The following is an 18,548-nucleotide window of genomic DNA, read 5'->3' on the forward strand; positions in this document are numbered from 1 at the left end:
CTATATTTTTTTTAATGCGTATCTAGTGCAGTAACACTAATACTGTTCATGGTTTTTTGTAGCATTGAGAAACTTATTAAGACTTGCAAAAAGTGTTGAAAATGGGCAAGATTTAGAAGTTTAGTGGTACTCGTTGTGTGACTCTTGTTTCATCTTGTGAGTTTCTACATGTATTTCACATGTAATTGTCTCATGAACATTAATCTATTCGACATCATATTTTTGAATTTATCAAATATAACTAGGTTAATTGCTTGCCTAAACAATATCGATGGTTTATCGATGTTAACTAATGAAAAGGCATTCAAAATGTTCTGAAAATTAAAAAAGCTGTCCAAGACATATCACTATTTTTTTCTGAAAATCTGAGATAACCTTTCGGGATATTAGGTCCTTAATGCTCTTTAATTTATCATCATTTTGCATTTTAAACTTTAAACGGATTCGAGCGTCAGTGATGAATGTAGATAAAATGCGCTTCTGGCGTCAAACTTTTCAATCCTAGTATCTAGAGTTTGTTTACAACCACTTGGCTGATGCCACTGCTAGTGGAGGTTTGCTCTCGATGACATCAACAGCGTAGTAGTCAGCACTTCTGTGTTCACATGAATTAACATTGATATTGTCATACTTATAAATTATTTTTTCCGAATTACTCTGAGCAAAGATTACCTTAGTTGTTTTTAAATAACAAACTTTCGGAAGTTTGGGTCCAAAATGATCTTCATCTTCGTACTATATTCAATCTTTTTTTTTTATTTGGAAAGTTACTTATGAGATTTGTAGGTGAAATTAGGTGTTGGCATGCAAAATTGTAATCCCGATATGTATGATGAGTTTATCATGTCTAAAACTGGGGAAAAATTCTGACAATTGCCCAAATATTTTATTTCGATCTTTATCTATTAAGTTCAAAAGCTTATTTTATTTATTTAAAAAAAAACACAAAAAAAAAAACACGAATAGCGCCTTCTATACATGACGCGAATTTTTTTTCAATATGGTAGGAGGTAAAATGTTATCAAATGTACCAGGATTATAATTTAATATGCCAGATTCGCGTTTCGTCTACATAAGACTCGTCAGTGACGTTCAGATCAAAATAGTTATTAAGCCAAACAAGTACAAAGTTGAAGAGCATTGAGGACCCAAAATTCCAAAAAGTTGTGCCAAATACGGGTAAGGTAATCTATTCCTGGTATAAGAAAATCCTCAGTATTTTTGAAAAATTCTAAGTTTTGTAACAGGAAATTTATAAAAATTACTATATAAATGATATTCATGTCAACACCGAAGTGCTGACTACTGCATGGGCTGGTGATTCCCTCGGGGACTAAACGTCCAACAGCAGTGGACTCGAACCAGTGGTGTAAATTGTTATCAAAGGTACCAGGATTACAATTTTTAAAATACGTCAGACGCGAAACATTTGGTGTACGCAATAAACTTTAAATTATATCAAAATATGTACTTAACAAAAAAAACGCAATAAATAAAGGCAACAGTAGCATACCGCTGTTCAAAACTCATAAATCCATGGACAAAAAACAAAATCGAGGTAACAAACCAAAACCGAGGGAAACGCATTAAATATAAGAGAACAACGACACAGCACTAAAATGTAACACACACAGAAACGGACCAAGCATCAGACAAAATCCCACAAGAATAACAAATATAACATCAAAACCAAATACATGAATTTGGGATAGACAAGTACCGTGACACGTATAATAAATCTTTGCAGAACAAGTTCTATATGATTACATGTGTTCTGACACATATTAAGTTAAAAATGAAAAATCAAACTAAAAAGTCGGAGATAAATTCAAACATGCATGTTGAATATAGATTCGGAGAGAAAACAGAGAAAATAATCATTCTTCATTATCTTTCTTTTAAGGATTTCCAATTTGCTCTTTTTTTTCTTCTTTTTTTCCCAATATTTTGATATTTGGAACGAACACCCAAATTTACAGGATTGCATATACTATTTGCTATCTAAATCATTGAGCTGTTATTTCTTTTCAATCCTAGCATCAGTTTGAAAGATAAATAAAATTGAGAAAGGAAATGGGGAATGTGTCAAAGCGACAACAACCCGACCCTAGAGCATAAAGTTTATTTGACTATTTTATTAACCCGACCCTAGAGCATAAAGTTTATTTGACTATTTTATTTATTATGTCTGTTTTGTTCAGGCATCGTTGTAAATATAGCGTAATTTGATGAGATTGTTGTACAAGTAAGAGGTTTATCGCTATAAAACCAGGTTCAATCCACCATTTTCTACATTTGAAAATGCCTGTACCAAATCAGGAATATGACAGTTGTTGTCCATTCGTTTTGATGTGTTTTGTCATTTGATTTTGCCATGTGATTAAGGACTTTCCGATTGAATTTTCCTGGGAATTCAGTATTTTTGTGATTTTACTTTTTGTTTAGAATTACAATGTAAGTTACGATATTGTTACATGGCTCACGTATAAACTTTTAAATATGTCATATTTATAGGCTCTAAAAGAATCTGACTTTGATAGTTCTTGCAACAATATGTTTGGCAATATTTGTTTTCTTTTCAAAATATGTACCTTCAAAAATAAAGTTTACATTTTGTATTGTTATATTTCAACTTTTGAAGGTTTTTTTTTCTTCCCATTGGTGCAAGCTTTAAATCATTTAAATCTTCAAAATATAGATACAAGAATGTGTTATAAACGACAAGAAAGATTGATAAAACAAGTAAATACATTTTAAAAGCTTAACAACGTTTACCGAAAGAAAATGTATCTATTGGAAACAATGCGCTATTTTCCTTCTTCTAATGTTTCCTTATTTTCATCGCTAACATCGCTCTCGGTAACATTTTCATGTTCATCTGATTCTGTTGGTTCTACCTCTTCACCTGTTTCACTTAAATCCTCAAAGTTTTTCTCTCTTGCCTCATTCTCAGCATCCTCAACTTCTCCCGTTTCACTGACTTCATCAGAACGTTCTTCCTCTGGTTCATTTTCTTCGACTTCGTCAGAGTGTTCTTCCTCATTATCGAAATTCATCGCTAACGGTTGATTTATGAATTCCTCTTCTTCATCGCCATTCATCATTAGATTTTCATCAAAAGGTCTTTGTCCAAAAGAAATTAAGTCTTGGAGCTTGCCAATCATTTCAGACTGACCCTCTAACACGTCACCTATCTCTTCAATCTGTTCTTGTATGATATTTATTTTCTTGTCATTTCTGTCCGTTTTTGTAATCCAAGTGTCAATCGTTTCCTCTAAATCGGATGCATTTTCTTCCGTTTGGTACGAAGAATCGTGAAACCATGGTTTTGTGTAAGCCAACTGAATTGTTAAACACATTACTAACGAAAATTTCAACATCTTGAGTAAAGAAAATATTCCCTGTATGTACTATTCTATCTAAGTAAGAAATGAAACGCTTTAAATAAATAGCTTTGAACTCTATAATTATTTTGATTGAAGTTAAGGTGAAAAGAGGGAGTCAAAATGAAACAATAACTATTTGAAATATTGCAAATGAATATCTCATAGATATTTCATGTGCCAAAGCTTATATATGCACAAGTTATTAAATCAGACTTGATATAAAAAGAGAACCTGACTTTGACATTCCAAATATACAATGACCCTGTGGGAACCCCCTGGTCAGTTTGACTATCCCACAAAGCATTCCTGGGATTACCCGGATTTTCTCTCTTTACTTGACAAGTACAAGTACCTTACATGAATTGCTTCAAGTTGTCTTGTCATTCAAAACACTAATCACCTCAAAAGCCATCTAAGATTTCCGGAAGTTATCTCATGTGTGGTACGGATTTAAGTCACTTAGTAGAGACATTTTAATACCCAGGTCACACATCTTTAATTTCTTCAAACGAACTATTCATACCTTTTACTATGTTTTCAATCTACGGAAACCCTTAAACATCTACATCATTCATCAGGAAGCTCCGTCAATATTTATAAGAAGTCTGCTGGCTGTGTACGAATTGACTGAATTTTCATCTCAAATCTTTACTTTATAAGAAGCCTGCAGGCTATGTACGAATCGACTGACTTTTCATCTCAAATCTTTCCTTTATATTACATGTAATTCCTGTTGATATAACTCTCATTCTAAATATCAACATCCCCGTCGAGGAATAATGTTAAGAGTAATTAGTCTACGGCTGTTAAAATGTCTTTTATTTTTTTTATCGATCTTTAAAAAAATGACAGTCTGGATCCAGGAGATTTCCTAAAATACATGGTTTGGAATCCATTGTTTGGTTTGTCTAGAGTATAACAGCATCATCCTTCAACTAACCATAGGAATGAAAGTTAACATTTATACATATCTCACAATGAAACATGATCATATTGACGTTTGTTAATTTTTAACCTGCAATAATGAAATAAAGGATAAAACCACGGAAATGCTAGAACATAAGATATCTTAATGGTATATAGGAAGGTTATCTCATTCCAACGGGTAATTTTTTTGACCGATTTAACCAAGAGAAGAATTTAAAATGAATTATAAAGTGTCAAGAGAGAATGTGGTCGACGATGGAACACTAAATGTCGAGAGAAACTGACAACACCATGACAAAACACGGAAGACAACAAAAACAAACAAGTTCACAAAAAACTAAATATTGAGAAAACAAAGAATCAGCAAAATGTACACAATCGAAAAGCAGGGATGATATCAGACAACCATGAACGGTAAGAATATCTTGTACCACTAGGGGAATCCGTCATGATACAGTTACATATTGTAGTTATTACCATGATTTCTTATATAAAGTCAAGCAGTAAATGTTTACACTTCCTCGGCACAGAATAAAAGTATAACAAAGTAACCGAACTCAAAGGCAAATTCGAAAATGGAATTGAAGAAAAACGGACATAATCAAAGGCGATCAATCAACGGAACAAGTGAAAAACAACTGCCATATTCCTAATATGACTTGGTACAGACATTGTCCGAAGAACATGATGGGTTTTATGACTAGCTAAACTTCGTACTTGTATAACTGTTGTTTACAGGTCGGTTATGTTGGCACAGTGGGATGATCAACCCAAACAGAAAGTCACATAATACTGAGGTTTATCAATGTGATTATAATTGGGATCCCGCAGACAAAAATGTGTCAACATACATCATAGGCATGCATACACATTTGAGTTCTTTCTGTCCAATTTTTAGCTTTCTTTGTAGAGTAATTTTGACTCATTGTTAGTCGTTTTTGAAATTTTAGTCATAGTGGTGTCGTCTTTCGTCGGCATTTGGGTCAAATTGACCATAATGGTATCATAATTTTTTTAGAAGTATAAAGTAGTAAACAACGTCTCAACAACCTCTGAATTACTTATACGATTTTATGTGGTCAGAAATGTAAACAATATAAGAACAGTGAACATTGGGTAACGAGGAATATCAATCAGTAAATGACCAATATTAAATTAGCATGAGAGGGAAAACATAACTGTCGCACAATACAACAATATACCACATCTTGTTAACAATCTTAAAATTCCATTACAAAAGAGGTGACATGTTCATTTGTACTAAGAAAAATTAAAACAACATTCGAGTATGACGGGGAAAAAAGAAACTTAAAAATGACAAACAAAACCATCATAACGTAAAATTACTTACAGGACAGAAGAAATGAAACCCTCTAAAAAAACCTCATCCGATTCCATGTTATTGATTTGTACACTAGACCAACGTGTCGTCTATGAAATAAAATTGAAAATGGAAATGGGGAATGTGTCAAAGAGACAACAAACCGCCAAAACATCAGAAAACAGCCCAAATCAACCAATGTGTGCAAAATTTTAAGCCTGGTATTATTGATAAATAAACTCATGATATATACCAGGATTGAAATGTATTTTATGTGGCAGACCCGCGTCACTGTGTTATTGAACTATGGTAAATTTGTGTATTCTTGTCTTTCAATTTTGTGCATTGCAAAACTTGTTTGTTGCTCGTCTTCAATTTTTGCTGATGTGCTTGGTCTATATGCCATTTTGTGCTTCTTTGTTACATATTGTTTTTTTTAGTGATTAGGATTGTAACATAATGTTGACTTGTAATTTTTGACATTTTACCTATTATGTCTGTTTGCTTTGTTCACGCATCATTGTCAATATAATAGAATTTGATGTGACTGTCATACAAGTGAGAGGTTTAGCTAGCTATAAAACCAGGTTCAATCCACCATTTTCTACATCAGAAAATACATGTACCAAGTCAGGAATGTGACAATTGTTATTCATTTGTTTGATGTGTTCGATTATGGACTTTCCGTGTTGAATTTTCCTCGGAGTTCAGTATTGATTTAACTTTTTTCGTCTACAAAAGACTGATGAGGTTTTATTCCGATTCATTCCCAAAGATCAGGTAAATATGTGAAACATGTAGATAATCCTAGTTTTGGGAGGAGTGGGAACATAAAATTTCAAATCAATATTCCTTTAGAAAAAGATTAATATTTATGCTTTCACATGATTGTTCTTCCAGCATCAATCTTACTCCCTTTTTCAATGGTTGACAATCTATCATAGATATAAAAAGACTAAATTAAATATAAGGATTAAGAAGGTTAAAAGTCAGAGTTTTATGTTTTTACATATTTTATTGTGATTTTTAATGGTCAATGGCACTCTTTGAGAGCCGTTTACAAGAATATAATATATATAAACAACACTAATAATGATCTAATTGAATTTGTGTCAACAAATCTGTCTATTCTCATTTTGGCTAGGTAAAACAGATCAACATGGCTTACATAAAAATAGAATCTTTAACATCCAATAATAAATAGTATAACAATAAAAGCTTGGATAGTGAATTTTAGTACATGTGACAATGGTTTGGTATCTATGGTTACTGCAAGAATACTTTCACTCATCATATAGCCTATCAATTAACTATTTGATTCTAACAAGGTAAGAAAGCTCAAGCTTTCCATTACCAAACAATATGACTTATGACTTAACAATGTGCCACTATATCAGGAGCCTGAATTAAGCTATTCAATATCAAACAATCATTTATTACTGAACAATATGCCAGTATATTACACTCTTTATTTTTGTCTATTATAGGCCATCGAAAGATTACGTCTTGGAAATTTTTACAACACAGGAAACCATTTTATACCTTTATAGAATATAAAACTCTAGTTTATTCCATACTAGTCACTGATTTTGTGTTTGGTAAAAAAACGAAGAGACAAATGAGTTAATTATAAAAAAAGAAGTAGAAACTTGGAAAACCCAAGTTGAAACGTAAAACTTAGTCTATTTGTTTGATATGGCAGATATTTCTAGTAAATTCCGTCATATAGTAGACACCTGTTTACATATCACTGAGGTTTTTTATAAACATGCATGCACACGCTCACACACAAAGGTAAAACACACAAATATGTTTTATGCCTTCGGTTCATGTATTAAGGTAAAGACATATCTATGCAAATTACTAACAGTTATGTCTAAGCATTCTTAAAATATATAGAAAAGTTTCTTAGGTAATTATCATTAAAGCAATTAACTGGTATTATTATGCTGAATCAGCAGATATAGAAAAAGTCAATTATGTGGATGCTTATATTAAAGCTGTTTACAGTATCTTGTATAGAAAAGCCTTGAAATATGTTAAATTGAAAATTCTTATGACTGTTACATTTAAGTTGTTCACTGGTATCTTAGTTGAGTCAGGAGATAATGATCGGGTATACTGTCATAGAAGAGCCATGAGAGGTATGGAAAGTCAGACTTATAAATGATTCTGCTTGTTGGGTTCTTTGTTACCATAATAAGTCAACTTCAATCTGACAAATATAATTTAAATAAAAAGAGTGCTTTTCTCAAGATGTCTTGTATAATTTAGTCCTGGTATCTATGATGAGTTTATTTCCATACAAGATTTCCCTTCAGAGAAAGTATTCTAGATTTCATAAAAATAAAAATATCTTTTTATTGGAAAATTTTTAACTATTTCACCTAAATAATTGAAAAAACCATTGACCACAAAATTCTGTTAGTTTAATCGACTAAAATTACTTTTTAAACTCCAAAAATTAACAGATAACATCCACTGTAAATCTTTGTACAAGAGAAATAACTGATTAATGAATTTGTCACAAATTGCAACTTTACATCATCTGTAAAGAGATTTTTTCAAAAAGGAAACTGGAAGGAAAAATCAAGTTTTGTCAGTTTCAGATCTCAACAACCAATAACATCAAACAGCCACTGATTAAAGGCTGAATTCAAAATATAAAATTCACAATAAATCAATATGAAACACTATTGATGAATAATTAACAATATTGAAACCTTGAAAAAAAACCATGTATGCACTCCTAAAGGTGATTCTGTTATCATTAAACATCAAACAAAAATAAAACAAGACTTAATCAATCACTAACTTTTGAAGTTTTCTGAGAAATATTTATTTTTCTTTGTGTTATAAGACTAATAACATGAAACCATATTAAAATCTGGTTCCTTTGAAGATATCTCAACTTAAAGGTAAGGTGATCAAATAGAACAGATACCAGTATAAATACTCAAATGTATCAATGTCTTGAGTATTCCACATTTTAGTACATGACATCTTTAACTAAATTGGAAGAATAAGGTTTGCTTCAATTATCTGTTGACAAATATCTGAAGATAAAAAAAACCCAACATATTCTTTTGAAAAGAAAAGGGCTGGCTTCAATATTTCTCATTTACAACCTAGAAACAGCACTTTTTATGGTTGGAAAAACCAGTTACTGTAGAGCAGAATTTAGTTTTAGGAAATAATTGAAAAAATTATATTGGCTTGTTTTAGTTTCATTTATGCATTTTTAGACTCAAGCTTTACTCTGATCAGTATTTTAGATCTATGGAATCCCACTAGTAATTAAAGTCCCAATAGAAGTATCCCAAATCTTCTTTATCTTAAACTTAAGCATGCAAATCAAATTGGACCAAGGATTTCATTTTTAGACAAATGTAAATGAAAATTTTCCATTTTTTTCACAAGTTGAAAGAATAAACTTGAAAATATAATTTTGTCAACTTGTTTATTCACTGCAGCTGTCATGAAAATCTTCAAAATAAAAGTGAACCTGTTAACAGAGGACATGAAAGGACAAATTTAACCTGTAAATAAGAGATAATTTAAGAATGACTCTGAACAGTAAACTACTAAATTATTATACTAGCCCAACTTTTAAAGCTTCATTTACATTATACCAATTTTGAGGTATTTAAAGAATTTCTGTTATATTTTATAAAAGATTAAAACAGACTAAGATGTTGTGTCCTTTTCCAAATAAATAGTCCTAAATTATAACAAGTTCACTTTTTACGAAAATGATAAAAATAAGATTCTCATGTCTGCAGTGTTATAAACTTATCAGAGAAAACAGGTACAAATCTTAATTAAATTTGTAAATACACTTAACATGACTTTCCCTCTGGCCAATCAGACAGTACATACCATATTTCTAATTCACCCATTTATTTGTGAATGTCAAGCCGACAAAAACATAGAAAATCCATCGAGATCTATAGAGAATTAAATGTAGTTTCTGAGCTCATATTGTCTGGTTTATGAAAATTTTTCAATTCCTTGGTGTTTATTAATTCCAGTCTAAGGAACCATTGGTGTTACATGTCACTCAGTACGGAATATTTCTTTACGTTCTATACCTTATCACATGACATAAGAAGTCTGAGAAAATAGTACAAAATCAATTAAAATTCCATAATTTACCTTTATCTATCTGAAAACAGCAACTTTATAAAATATCAAAGAAGAGATGTTTCTAAAAATATTTTTTTTATATCTATCGATGCATGATCTTGCACTATTTTCATAAAAGGATTGGTTAGTTTTAATGAAATTTATAAACCATAAAGTTAAAATTACCTTTGGCATATATTTGTAAGATTAAAACAAACTAAGATGTCGTGTACAGAAAGATTTGTTTCAAACGATAAAATATATAAAGATAGACTTCTTACATATTATATAATTTGTATTCCTTTTATAGCAACGAGGAAGTGCTACCTTAATGTAATCGGATAAATATATTGATACATCTATAATTAAAATGGAATGAGTTTATTATAATCCAGTAGCCATCAAATTTATCTTAGTTCATCCATTATGAGTACATATTGTGCTTTTTAAAATGTCAAAAGCATAAATGAACAATATTTTTCTTTTTTAACTATTTTTGAAATAAATATAAGCTAATATAACTGAAATTTAATTGAATCTAACAAATTGAAGGTTGTAAAGTTAAGCCAAATTCAGAATTGAGAAAATTTTCTGTTGTCTTTGGTTTTAATTGTAAAATGACGTAAAATTTTGTGAATTTGACAGATGGATATATACAGATATAAATACAATCCATCGTTAAATTGTACATTTAAGTTATAAATAAATATTCTTCAATACAAGGTACATTTTAGTATTCACATGAATTCACCCAATGGATCATGTAGATATAAATAAATCTTCATCAATACAAGGTATATTTTAGTATTCACTGCACACTGATCAATAACAGCATCCTCTTTCTAACAACAACAACTGTTTGACAGGTCATTTTCATCCCAACCGTTTATTCAACCCTATTGAATCTCGAAAATAATTATGATAGATATATTTCTCTGGTCCAAAATTACCCAACATTATAAAGTCCGTGATAAATATCTGATAAAATAGGCTGTAATTGTTATAATGATTTATATGCATCAGAATTACAGTAAAACCTGACAGGAAGAGGACAATTTTGTGTAATAAATCCTCTTTATCAGACCTCCGTAATTGTGGCAGTCAATATCGCAGGAAAAAACACGACAAAATACAAAGATAACTTGTTCAGATTTCATATCAGCCAGTGCTTTGACTCATTTATCCAAGAAAACATCAGTTAAAGGCAAAAAAAACATTGATAGTTAAAGGTATACAACTGAAAAATATCTAGAATATTTATTTTGTTTACATATTCTTATTTCTGTTCATACCTAATACTTAAAGTTTGACCATTGTATATTATAGTATCTAAAGTCATCCAGCAGTATTTCTATGTATAAACTGACAAGGCACTAGACAAAATACGCTGACCACAGAATGACTAAATACTGTTCTTTGACCTGATTAACCAGTTACAGATCACACTTCTGTATAGACGTAATACATTGTATATATTTCTGACCTTTCCTATATATCTTAAGCCACACAAAAAACCAATGCATTTTAAAACATACAGACATAATTTTGATACTTCATAGAGGTTCATATCCTTAAATTTTGTCTTTTTAATTCAGGATGAAATAGAGTAATTTGATAATAGCATAAATGCAACATTTCATTTAAAGGAAATCATTACATAGATGAAAGACATGGAAAAATATATAACATTGTGTATGTTGTATAAAACATTTCTGGATCAGCTAAGGAATATGGTTAATACTGTTTTACTATTTAAAAGTCTAGATTATGAGAATTCTTCTGATCACCAGGTACATAAATACAGGTAAATACAGGTAATTACAATGAATATCTTATAAAGGATTTACTATGACAAAATGTGACACAAATTATAAATCTATAAATACCCAGGCAAGTGACCAAGAAATTATTATCAAGATGAAAAATTGTTTCCATGGTAACACATATTTAGCTTAGAAACTGTTGATACCCCTCGGCTCCTGTAAATATAACGTCAATCCAAATCCTCATGGCTTCTGGTGATGGCGCCACCATGTAATATGTCCTGTCAAATGTCTTTACACAAAACGTCAGTTTATGATTTGGACTTTTAACTGTCCGTAAGTGATCCACGTAAACTTCCTCGATAGCTTGAAAATATATTCCACCTTTAGCTCTTGTTTCTGTCTTGTCCGTGTAATACACTAACGATCGCTTTACACGATCAAACACAAACCAACGTTTATGCCACGTTTTGAACTTGTTCCCCATTTTATGTAAGAATCCCCGACAACTTGTCGGAGATACAGTCACATGTGGACACATATCTAAATGATGTCCTGCTGTTTCTATGTGTGTCTTTAAATTAAACTCTGTGTTACGTACTGGTAGATATCTTGTTAATGGCCGAGCCTGAAATAAAAATATATTTTTGTAAATATCATAAAGGTACAATCATTAATGCAATATCATATCTATAATTCTTGTGTACATGATTTGCAAGGATATATCAATATTTTTTTCTAAACATGTTCCTATAAATGATTAATAATAATTTAGTAATTACATTATTCAATGTAAATTGTTCTGGTCAAATAAAACAAAAAGAAATCAAAAAGGGAACTCCCTTTTTTATACATTAATTAGTGTTAAATTTAGATTTTTTTTTTTTATTATACCTTAATTTAGTATGTGAAACGTATCTCATGTTAACTTGTATTATAAAATGAGTTTTTTTCTGCTCTATATATTAATATGGTCAATATTTCAATTGCTCCTTTACCTGATTATTCCATAATTAATTTAGTGGAAATTGCCTTGGATTAAAAACAAACTCAAGTATTGTTTAGTTAATTGTAAAAAAAAAATGGAGCAAAAATCAAAGAAGAGAGTAATTCAATGTTAATTCAATTAGACAGATTTAAACAAATTACAAATTAAAAATAATTTTTTAAGATAAAATCAATAAAATTTAATTAAACACAATTGAACATGATGTACTTTTAATTAATAAAAATGAAAAAAAACTCTCATTAGGTCTGTTTGACTACTCCTACATAGGATTACCATTGATTTGGCTGTAAGCTGAGCAAAGACAAAGAAACCATCAAAGTTTGCTTTAATTAAAATCGCTTAGAAGATATTATCATGGGTAGACAACTCTGTCTGACTCTCCAGCCAGGTTAATAAATAAAACATGAAATATCTACTTTTTATAGTGCCATATAAAGATTTACTTCATGACTATGTGAATTATTAATGTTTGATCAGACTTAGCGATTGTGTTTAACATTTCCCATGAGACTTTGTAACATGATAATGTATCCAATCTGCGTTTTTATATTGAGTTCTCAGAATATATACTATAGTATAGAACCAAGACTGTGCTTCCAGTAATAAAGCCAAATTAATGATAATTTCCTTTGAGAAGTTTTACAGTTAATATCTATTGTATTTTTTATCTAGAAAGTTATCATAGTAACACAATGCTAATGTTTTTAACACATGTTTTACATTAAATATTTAAATCTTTTCCTAGTTCTTTGATACACAGACAGTTTATTCATAACTTAATATTGTGAGTGAGAGGTTGATGTTCCTGAATTTGTGAGTGAAATTGTGAGTTTTATAATAATTTCATACATAACCAACAAGTTATAATAAAAGGAAATTCTTATCATTATAAACAATTTCTTTTAAAAGTTTCAGCATTGACTCATTTGCCTTTTGTTTCATTTACTCTTGCTCACTATAAAGAAATAAACTTTACCTTTGAAGAAGGTCTTGAAGTGTAAATCTGACTATTTCAAAAACAAACGGAAGTCACAGCTATGACAATAAATATTAAAATAAGGAGATGTGGTATGATTGCCAATGAGACAACTAACAACCAAAGACCAAAAGATAAGGATGTGAACGATTACAGACAACGTTTGGATGTATGCTCAATATTTTGTCATTGAGGAAATGTATAAAAGAGGGACGAAAGATACAAAAGGGACAGTCAAACTCATAAATCTAAAACAAACTGACAACGCCATGGCTAAAAATGAAAAAGACAAACAAACAACAGCACACATGACACAACATAGAAAACTAAAGAATAAACAACACGAACCCCACCAAAAAACTAGGGATGATCTCAGGTGCTCCGGAAGGGTAAGCAGATCCTGCTCCACATGTGGCACCCGTCGTGTTGCTTATGTGATAACAAATCCGGTAAATAGTCTAATTCGGTAGGTCACATTCAAGAAAGGGAAGGGGATTGTAGTTACGACGTAAGGAACATATCCGATATCAATTGTGAAACGGTTATTCCATAACGGTCAACCAACTCGTGATGGCGTCCGTAAAATTTACAAAGGGATGATTTCAACTTAACCATTTGGAACTCTTGGTTTAATAGCTTCCTTGTGAGCAGCAACCCTCTATCAAGAAAATCATGATAGGAATTGCAAGCACTGGAATATCATATCAATTTGGAGATATATACCCCGTATGCAGGTGCTGCTGGAATGTTGCTACTTAGAAATGGAAAGTTCCAATTGGAAAGCTGAAATCATCTCTTTGGTCGTAAAGTTTTGTTTTCAACCGACCCTCATTGTCAATTTCTAGATGTAATTCAAGATATGAGGCCGACTTAACTGTATCTGTAGTATCCTTTATCTCTTGCTAGATGGGATAGATGAGTTCCACATAGTCACCAAATTTTGAATTATTTAGTGAAAGAACATCAACTATATAGCGGAAAGTAGAGTTAAAGGATATTGCTAACTTCTTATCTTTCTTCCTAAGAAGTTCCTGCATGAAGTCAGCCTTATAATAATAAAGAAACAAGTCGGCAAGTAGAGGGCACAGTTTGTTCCCATTGGAATGCAGACAGTCTGTTGAAAAACACGTCCCCCAAACGTAACAAATATGTTGTCAAGCATCTTGATAATATCAGTCTCAGAGAATTTTTTGTTTGAATCAGAGTGATCCTTTACAAAGTAGGATTTATCCCTCCCTAAGACAAGATACTTGTATCTACGTTGGCCATATTTTTTATGAAGCAAAGCAAGACCAACTCTCTCAATTTGTCTCTTAGTCTGGAATGTGGAATACTTGTGTAAAGAGTAGAAAAGTCAAATGTTTTAATACAAGATGAAAGAGAGTTAGATTGTATGTACTCTAAAAGATCTTTGGAATTTTTAAGTATCCACATCTGATTCACGCCACCTCTAGTATAGGCAGTTTCACAATAACTTTGAAGCCCGTCTTTGATTGCTGATAAAATAGATGTTAATAATTTAGAAAGAGGTTTCGTGGAGCACTTGGAAGACCCAGCAATATACCGTTGTTTGTAAGGACACTTATGTAGTTTAGGTATCCAATACAGTGATGGAAGATCCTATAATATGTCCAGTGTTAACACTTCCTGGTTTGATATTTAAGAAGCCAAACAAAGTTTATACTGAACTCCAAATGATTACATCACTATTTTAGATTATTCAAGTATGGTTTTCTAATTTGAACACTTCGTGTCTGATCATTTATATTTTCTGAAGAACAATTGTATTTTTTAGTTTAAAGTTGCAGTTATCCATCTGATGGTACATGGTATGTTTTGCCAAATATTGTAAAGAGGTGGATTTTAACTTTTTCACTTTTCATCTCTTTAATATATTTTATGATAACTAAATTACTGTCAACTGTTTACATTTTGTGATTAAGTATCGATTATTGTATCCTTAACACATGGCCTTTTACTGATAGAAGCAGTATACCTGTTTAACTTGATGGTCACGCATCTTAATTTGTTGTTGAACTAATTCTTCTCGTAACATTGTTTCTTCTTGAAGTTTCCTCTCCAATGTTTCTCTCTTAGAACGTTCCTCGTGCAGTGCTTGCATCTCTGATTCCCGCAGTCTGACCTGGAAAATTAAAAAAAATATTATTTAATTGTATAAACACAAAAAAATATTCTGTTAGAAAAAAACGTGCAATGAAACTTAAACTGAGAAATCTTATCAAGAAAACATAGGTAGCATTTTTTATTTGTACTTATTGTTCTAAAGAAATGCATACCAAATTAACTTTGACCTCATAACAGCTAGTTTCTAATCAATGAAATAAGGAGAAGTACATGACTCAAATATGATATGTTCTGCGAATTAGATGTGTTCTGCGATCTTAAAAACTTGTGTGCTTAAGAAACTATCTGATAATGCCAATATTTTTTGTAGGGTAGTTATTTTAACAGTTTGCCTAGCTGTTCTTTGATTGATATAAGAAAATCTTTTATCAATACTCTGTTGTTTAACATTAACATGTTGATACAGTAGGTCATGATCTGATATTGAAAGATGATCAATTTAATCATTTCATGAACAGATGTTTTAGAATCTAATTTCTTTTTAAAGAAAAAAAATGGTTAGCAATTTAATTGTATGGGGAAGACATTTTTGGAAGAGTGACTTAGTAACATAAAGTCTGTGAACCTGATGCAGGGTAAAAGTCAAATTGACTCTAGAATTGGTAGAAAGGTTAGAATATGAATGAAATATGAGACTTGTGGTTACATAGGCGGATCCAGGCCCCCCCCCTTTTCATGGGAAAAATTTGGTTGATTATATAGGGAATCACTGAAGCATGACTGGAGCCCCCCCCCCCTTATAAGGTCAGTCAGTGGGCCCCCCCTTATTAAAAGTTCTGGATCCACCACTGGGTTAGCAACTTCTTTGTCAAGCAAGTACCTGATTCAATGAACTAGAGCATTTACTTGACTATTTTGGACAATAACTAAGATAGGAATAAAATACCTTTTATATTTATGTGACTGAAATACAAATCTTGAAAAAAAATACTACAAATGACTTTTTATGGCTAAGTCTAGGAATAATTAGAGAAGGTGACCACAGCTGTCTGACCATAGAACATCAGGTTTTATAATGTCAGTCTGTGTCAATTTACTCCACTGTCATCACTCTTGTAACATGTAAGTTAATTAAAGGTCCAGTCCCAGGGGACTAATTAATGGACTATTGGTAATGTACTGAGAATCACACAGAATGGACAAATCATAAGGTCAGACACTAAAAATATCCATTAATTTCCATAAAATGATGATCTCATATCAAATATCATCCAATAGGAAAACCACCTTAAATTGTGTTCAATTTTATTTTAAAAAAAGTTTTTTTTTCAGTAAAAGTTAATTGTTTTAGAAAAAAAGACTTTTGGTTATTTCACTATGCATACAACAGTCTGGTATAATTTTCATTTTATTTACATCCTTGTTGTTTTCGATATTTTTAACCAACTGGGGAGTCTTTTGTGTTGGCTGCTAAAAGTATGACCATAATACAATAGATTTTGATATGACAATTGTCAATCGTCAATACGTTAACAACTTTTTCATGTGGAATTATGTATGTCCTAATTTACTCTGGGAATTTATTTAATAAAAAATAAACGTATCAGTCACTATGACATTTTGTTAGACTAAGTATAGGGAATACTCATTGATAGAATTGGTGAGAGGGAAACAATGTTTCTATCTGTTCACTAAATCATCAGAGAGCATGAGATAGACATATCAAATTTCCCCATCTACCATGGCTGGGACATGATTTTACTAATAAAATTAGAATCGTGAAATGTCTCTTCATTTTATTATTAAATCTGTCACCTTGTAAAAAAATTAAAACTAATTTTTTTTAAATGGTGCCTGCCATTAACAATTTATTTGTCATTAGTGCATGTAACAATTTGCTGGAATGATTGGAGAACAAATTGGTTTGTATCCTGTCATCCTTCCATTAAATCTCCGACATTATCAAGTCACTAGTTATGAACAATTAGCAGATATTGTTCAATCATTGATTTGTTGAGCTATGGAATTCTGATTCTCTAACTGTTAATAAAGGACTGTCAACACTGATGGCAAGATTAACATCTGACAGTTCTCAACATCTTGTATGGAAGTGACATTTATAGAAAAAATATTCTCAACATGTTGTATGGGAGGCTATAGGTGACATTTACAAAGGTTCTGATCTCAATAAATTATATTGGCTCGTTATGTGACATTTTCAAATAATAATTTTCAACAAGTAGGGAGTAGATTATAGCTGACATCCTTGCTAAGCTTCAGCCAGTTACTTTTTAAGTTTCTAACCTGATCCTTCATCACTGACATTTTCTATTGCCCTAATGCCAGGGGCATATCCAGCCATTTTAAAAATGAGGGGTTCCCAACTCAGGATAAAGGAGGGGGTTCCAACTATATGTCCTCATTCAAATGCATTGATCGGCCAAAAAAAAGGTGGGGTTACAACCCCGGGAACCCCCCCTCTGGATCCGCCACTGAATGCTGAGCTTGAGCCATTTTTTTTTCAACTTCCCTATCTGATCCTCTATCTGATCCTCTATCAATGATTTTCTGTTGCTCCAAGTCTGAGCTTGAGCTTAGTAACTTTCTGAGTTACCTATATGACCCTCTATCAGTGATATGTTCTTGCGATCTAATGCTGAGTTTGAGCTGGTAACTTGACAATTATCTCCTCTATCAGTTAGATTTTCTCTTGTTCTAATGCTGAGCTTGAACTAGTTATCTTTCAAGTTCCCTACCTGATTCTTTATCAGTGACATGCTCTTGTGCCCTAATGCTGAGCTTGAGCAAGTTTCTTTTCAAGCTCCCTAGGTCCTACCCAATCATGTTAATCAGTGACATTTTCTCTTGCTCTAAATAAAATTGAGAAAGGAAATGGTGAATATGTCAAAGCGACAACCACCCGACCATAGAGCAAACAACAGCCGAAGGCAACCAA

At 31.5% G+C, this 18,548-nt stretch overlaps 2 protein-coding genes across 14 annotated transcripts in view; both read right to left on the reverse strand.

Moving 5' to 3' along the window:
- Positions 1 to 2,807: 2,807 nt before the first annotated feature.
- Positions 2,808 to 3,359, reverse strand: LOC139525328 (uncharacterized). Its single transcript, XM_071320533.1, has one exon. It carries the CDS (start codon positions 3,357 to 3,359, stop codon positions 2,808 to 2,810), a length of 552 nt encoding a protein of 183 aa, XP_071176634.1.
- A 3,270-nt stretch (positions 3,360 to 6,629) lies between these two features.
- The window catches only part of LOC139524889 (uncharacterized), a 130,916-nt gene continuing 118,997 nt past the window's right edge, over positions 6,630 to 18,548 (reverse strand). For all 13 annotated transcript variants that reach the window (XM_071320037.1, XM_071320034.1, XM_071320036.1 and 10 more), the window contains 2 exons: positions 15,504 to 15,650; positions 6,630 to 12,150 (listed from right to left, as the gene is read on the reverse strand). In XM_071320037.1, the coding sequence (XP_071176138.1) occupies positions 11,707 to 12,150; positions 15,504 to 15,650 (591 nt within the window). In that variant the 3' untranslated portion in view covers positions 6,630 to 11,706. The remainder of the gene's footprint in view (positions 12,151 to 15,503; positions 15,651 to 18,548) is intronic.

Source organism: Mytilus edulis, chromosome 5 (genome assembly GCF_963676685.1).
Source record: "Mytilus edulis chromosome 5, xbMytEdul2.2, whole genome shotgun sequence".
Taxonomy (NCBI): domain Eukaryota; kingdom Metazoa; phylum Mollusca; class Bivalvia; order Mytilida; family Mytilidae; genus Mytilus; species Mytilus edulis.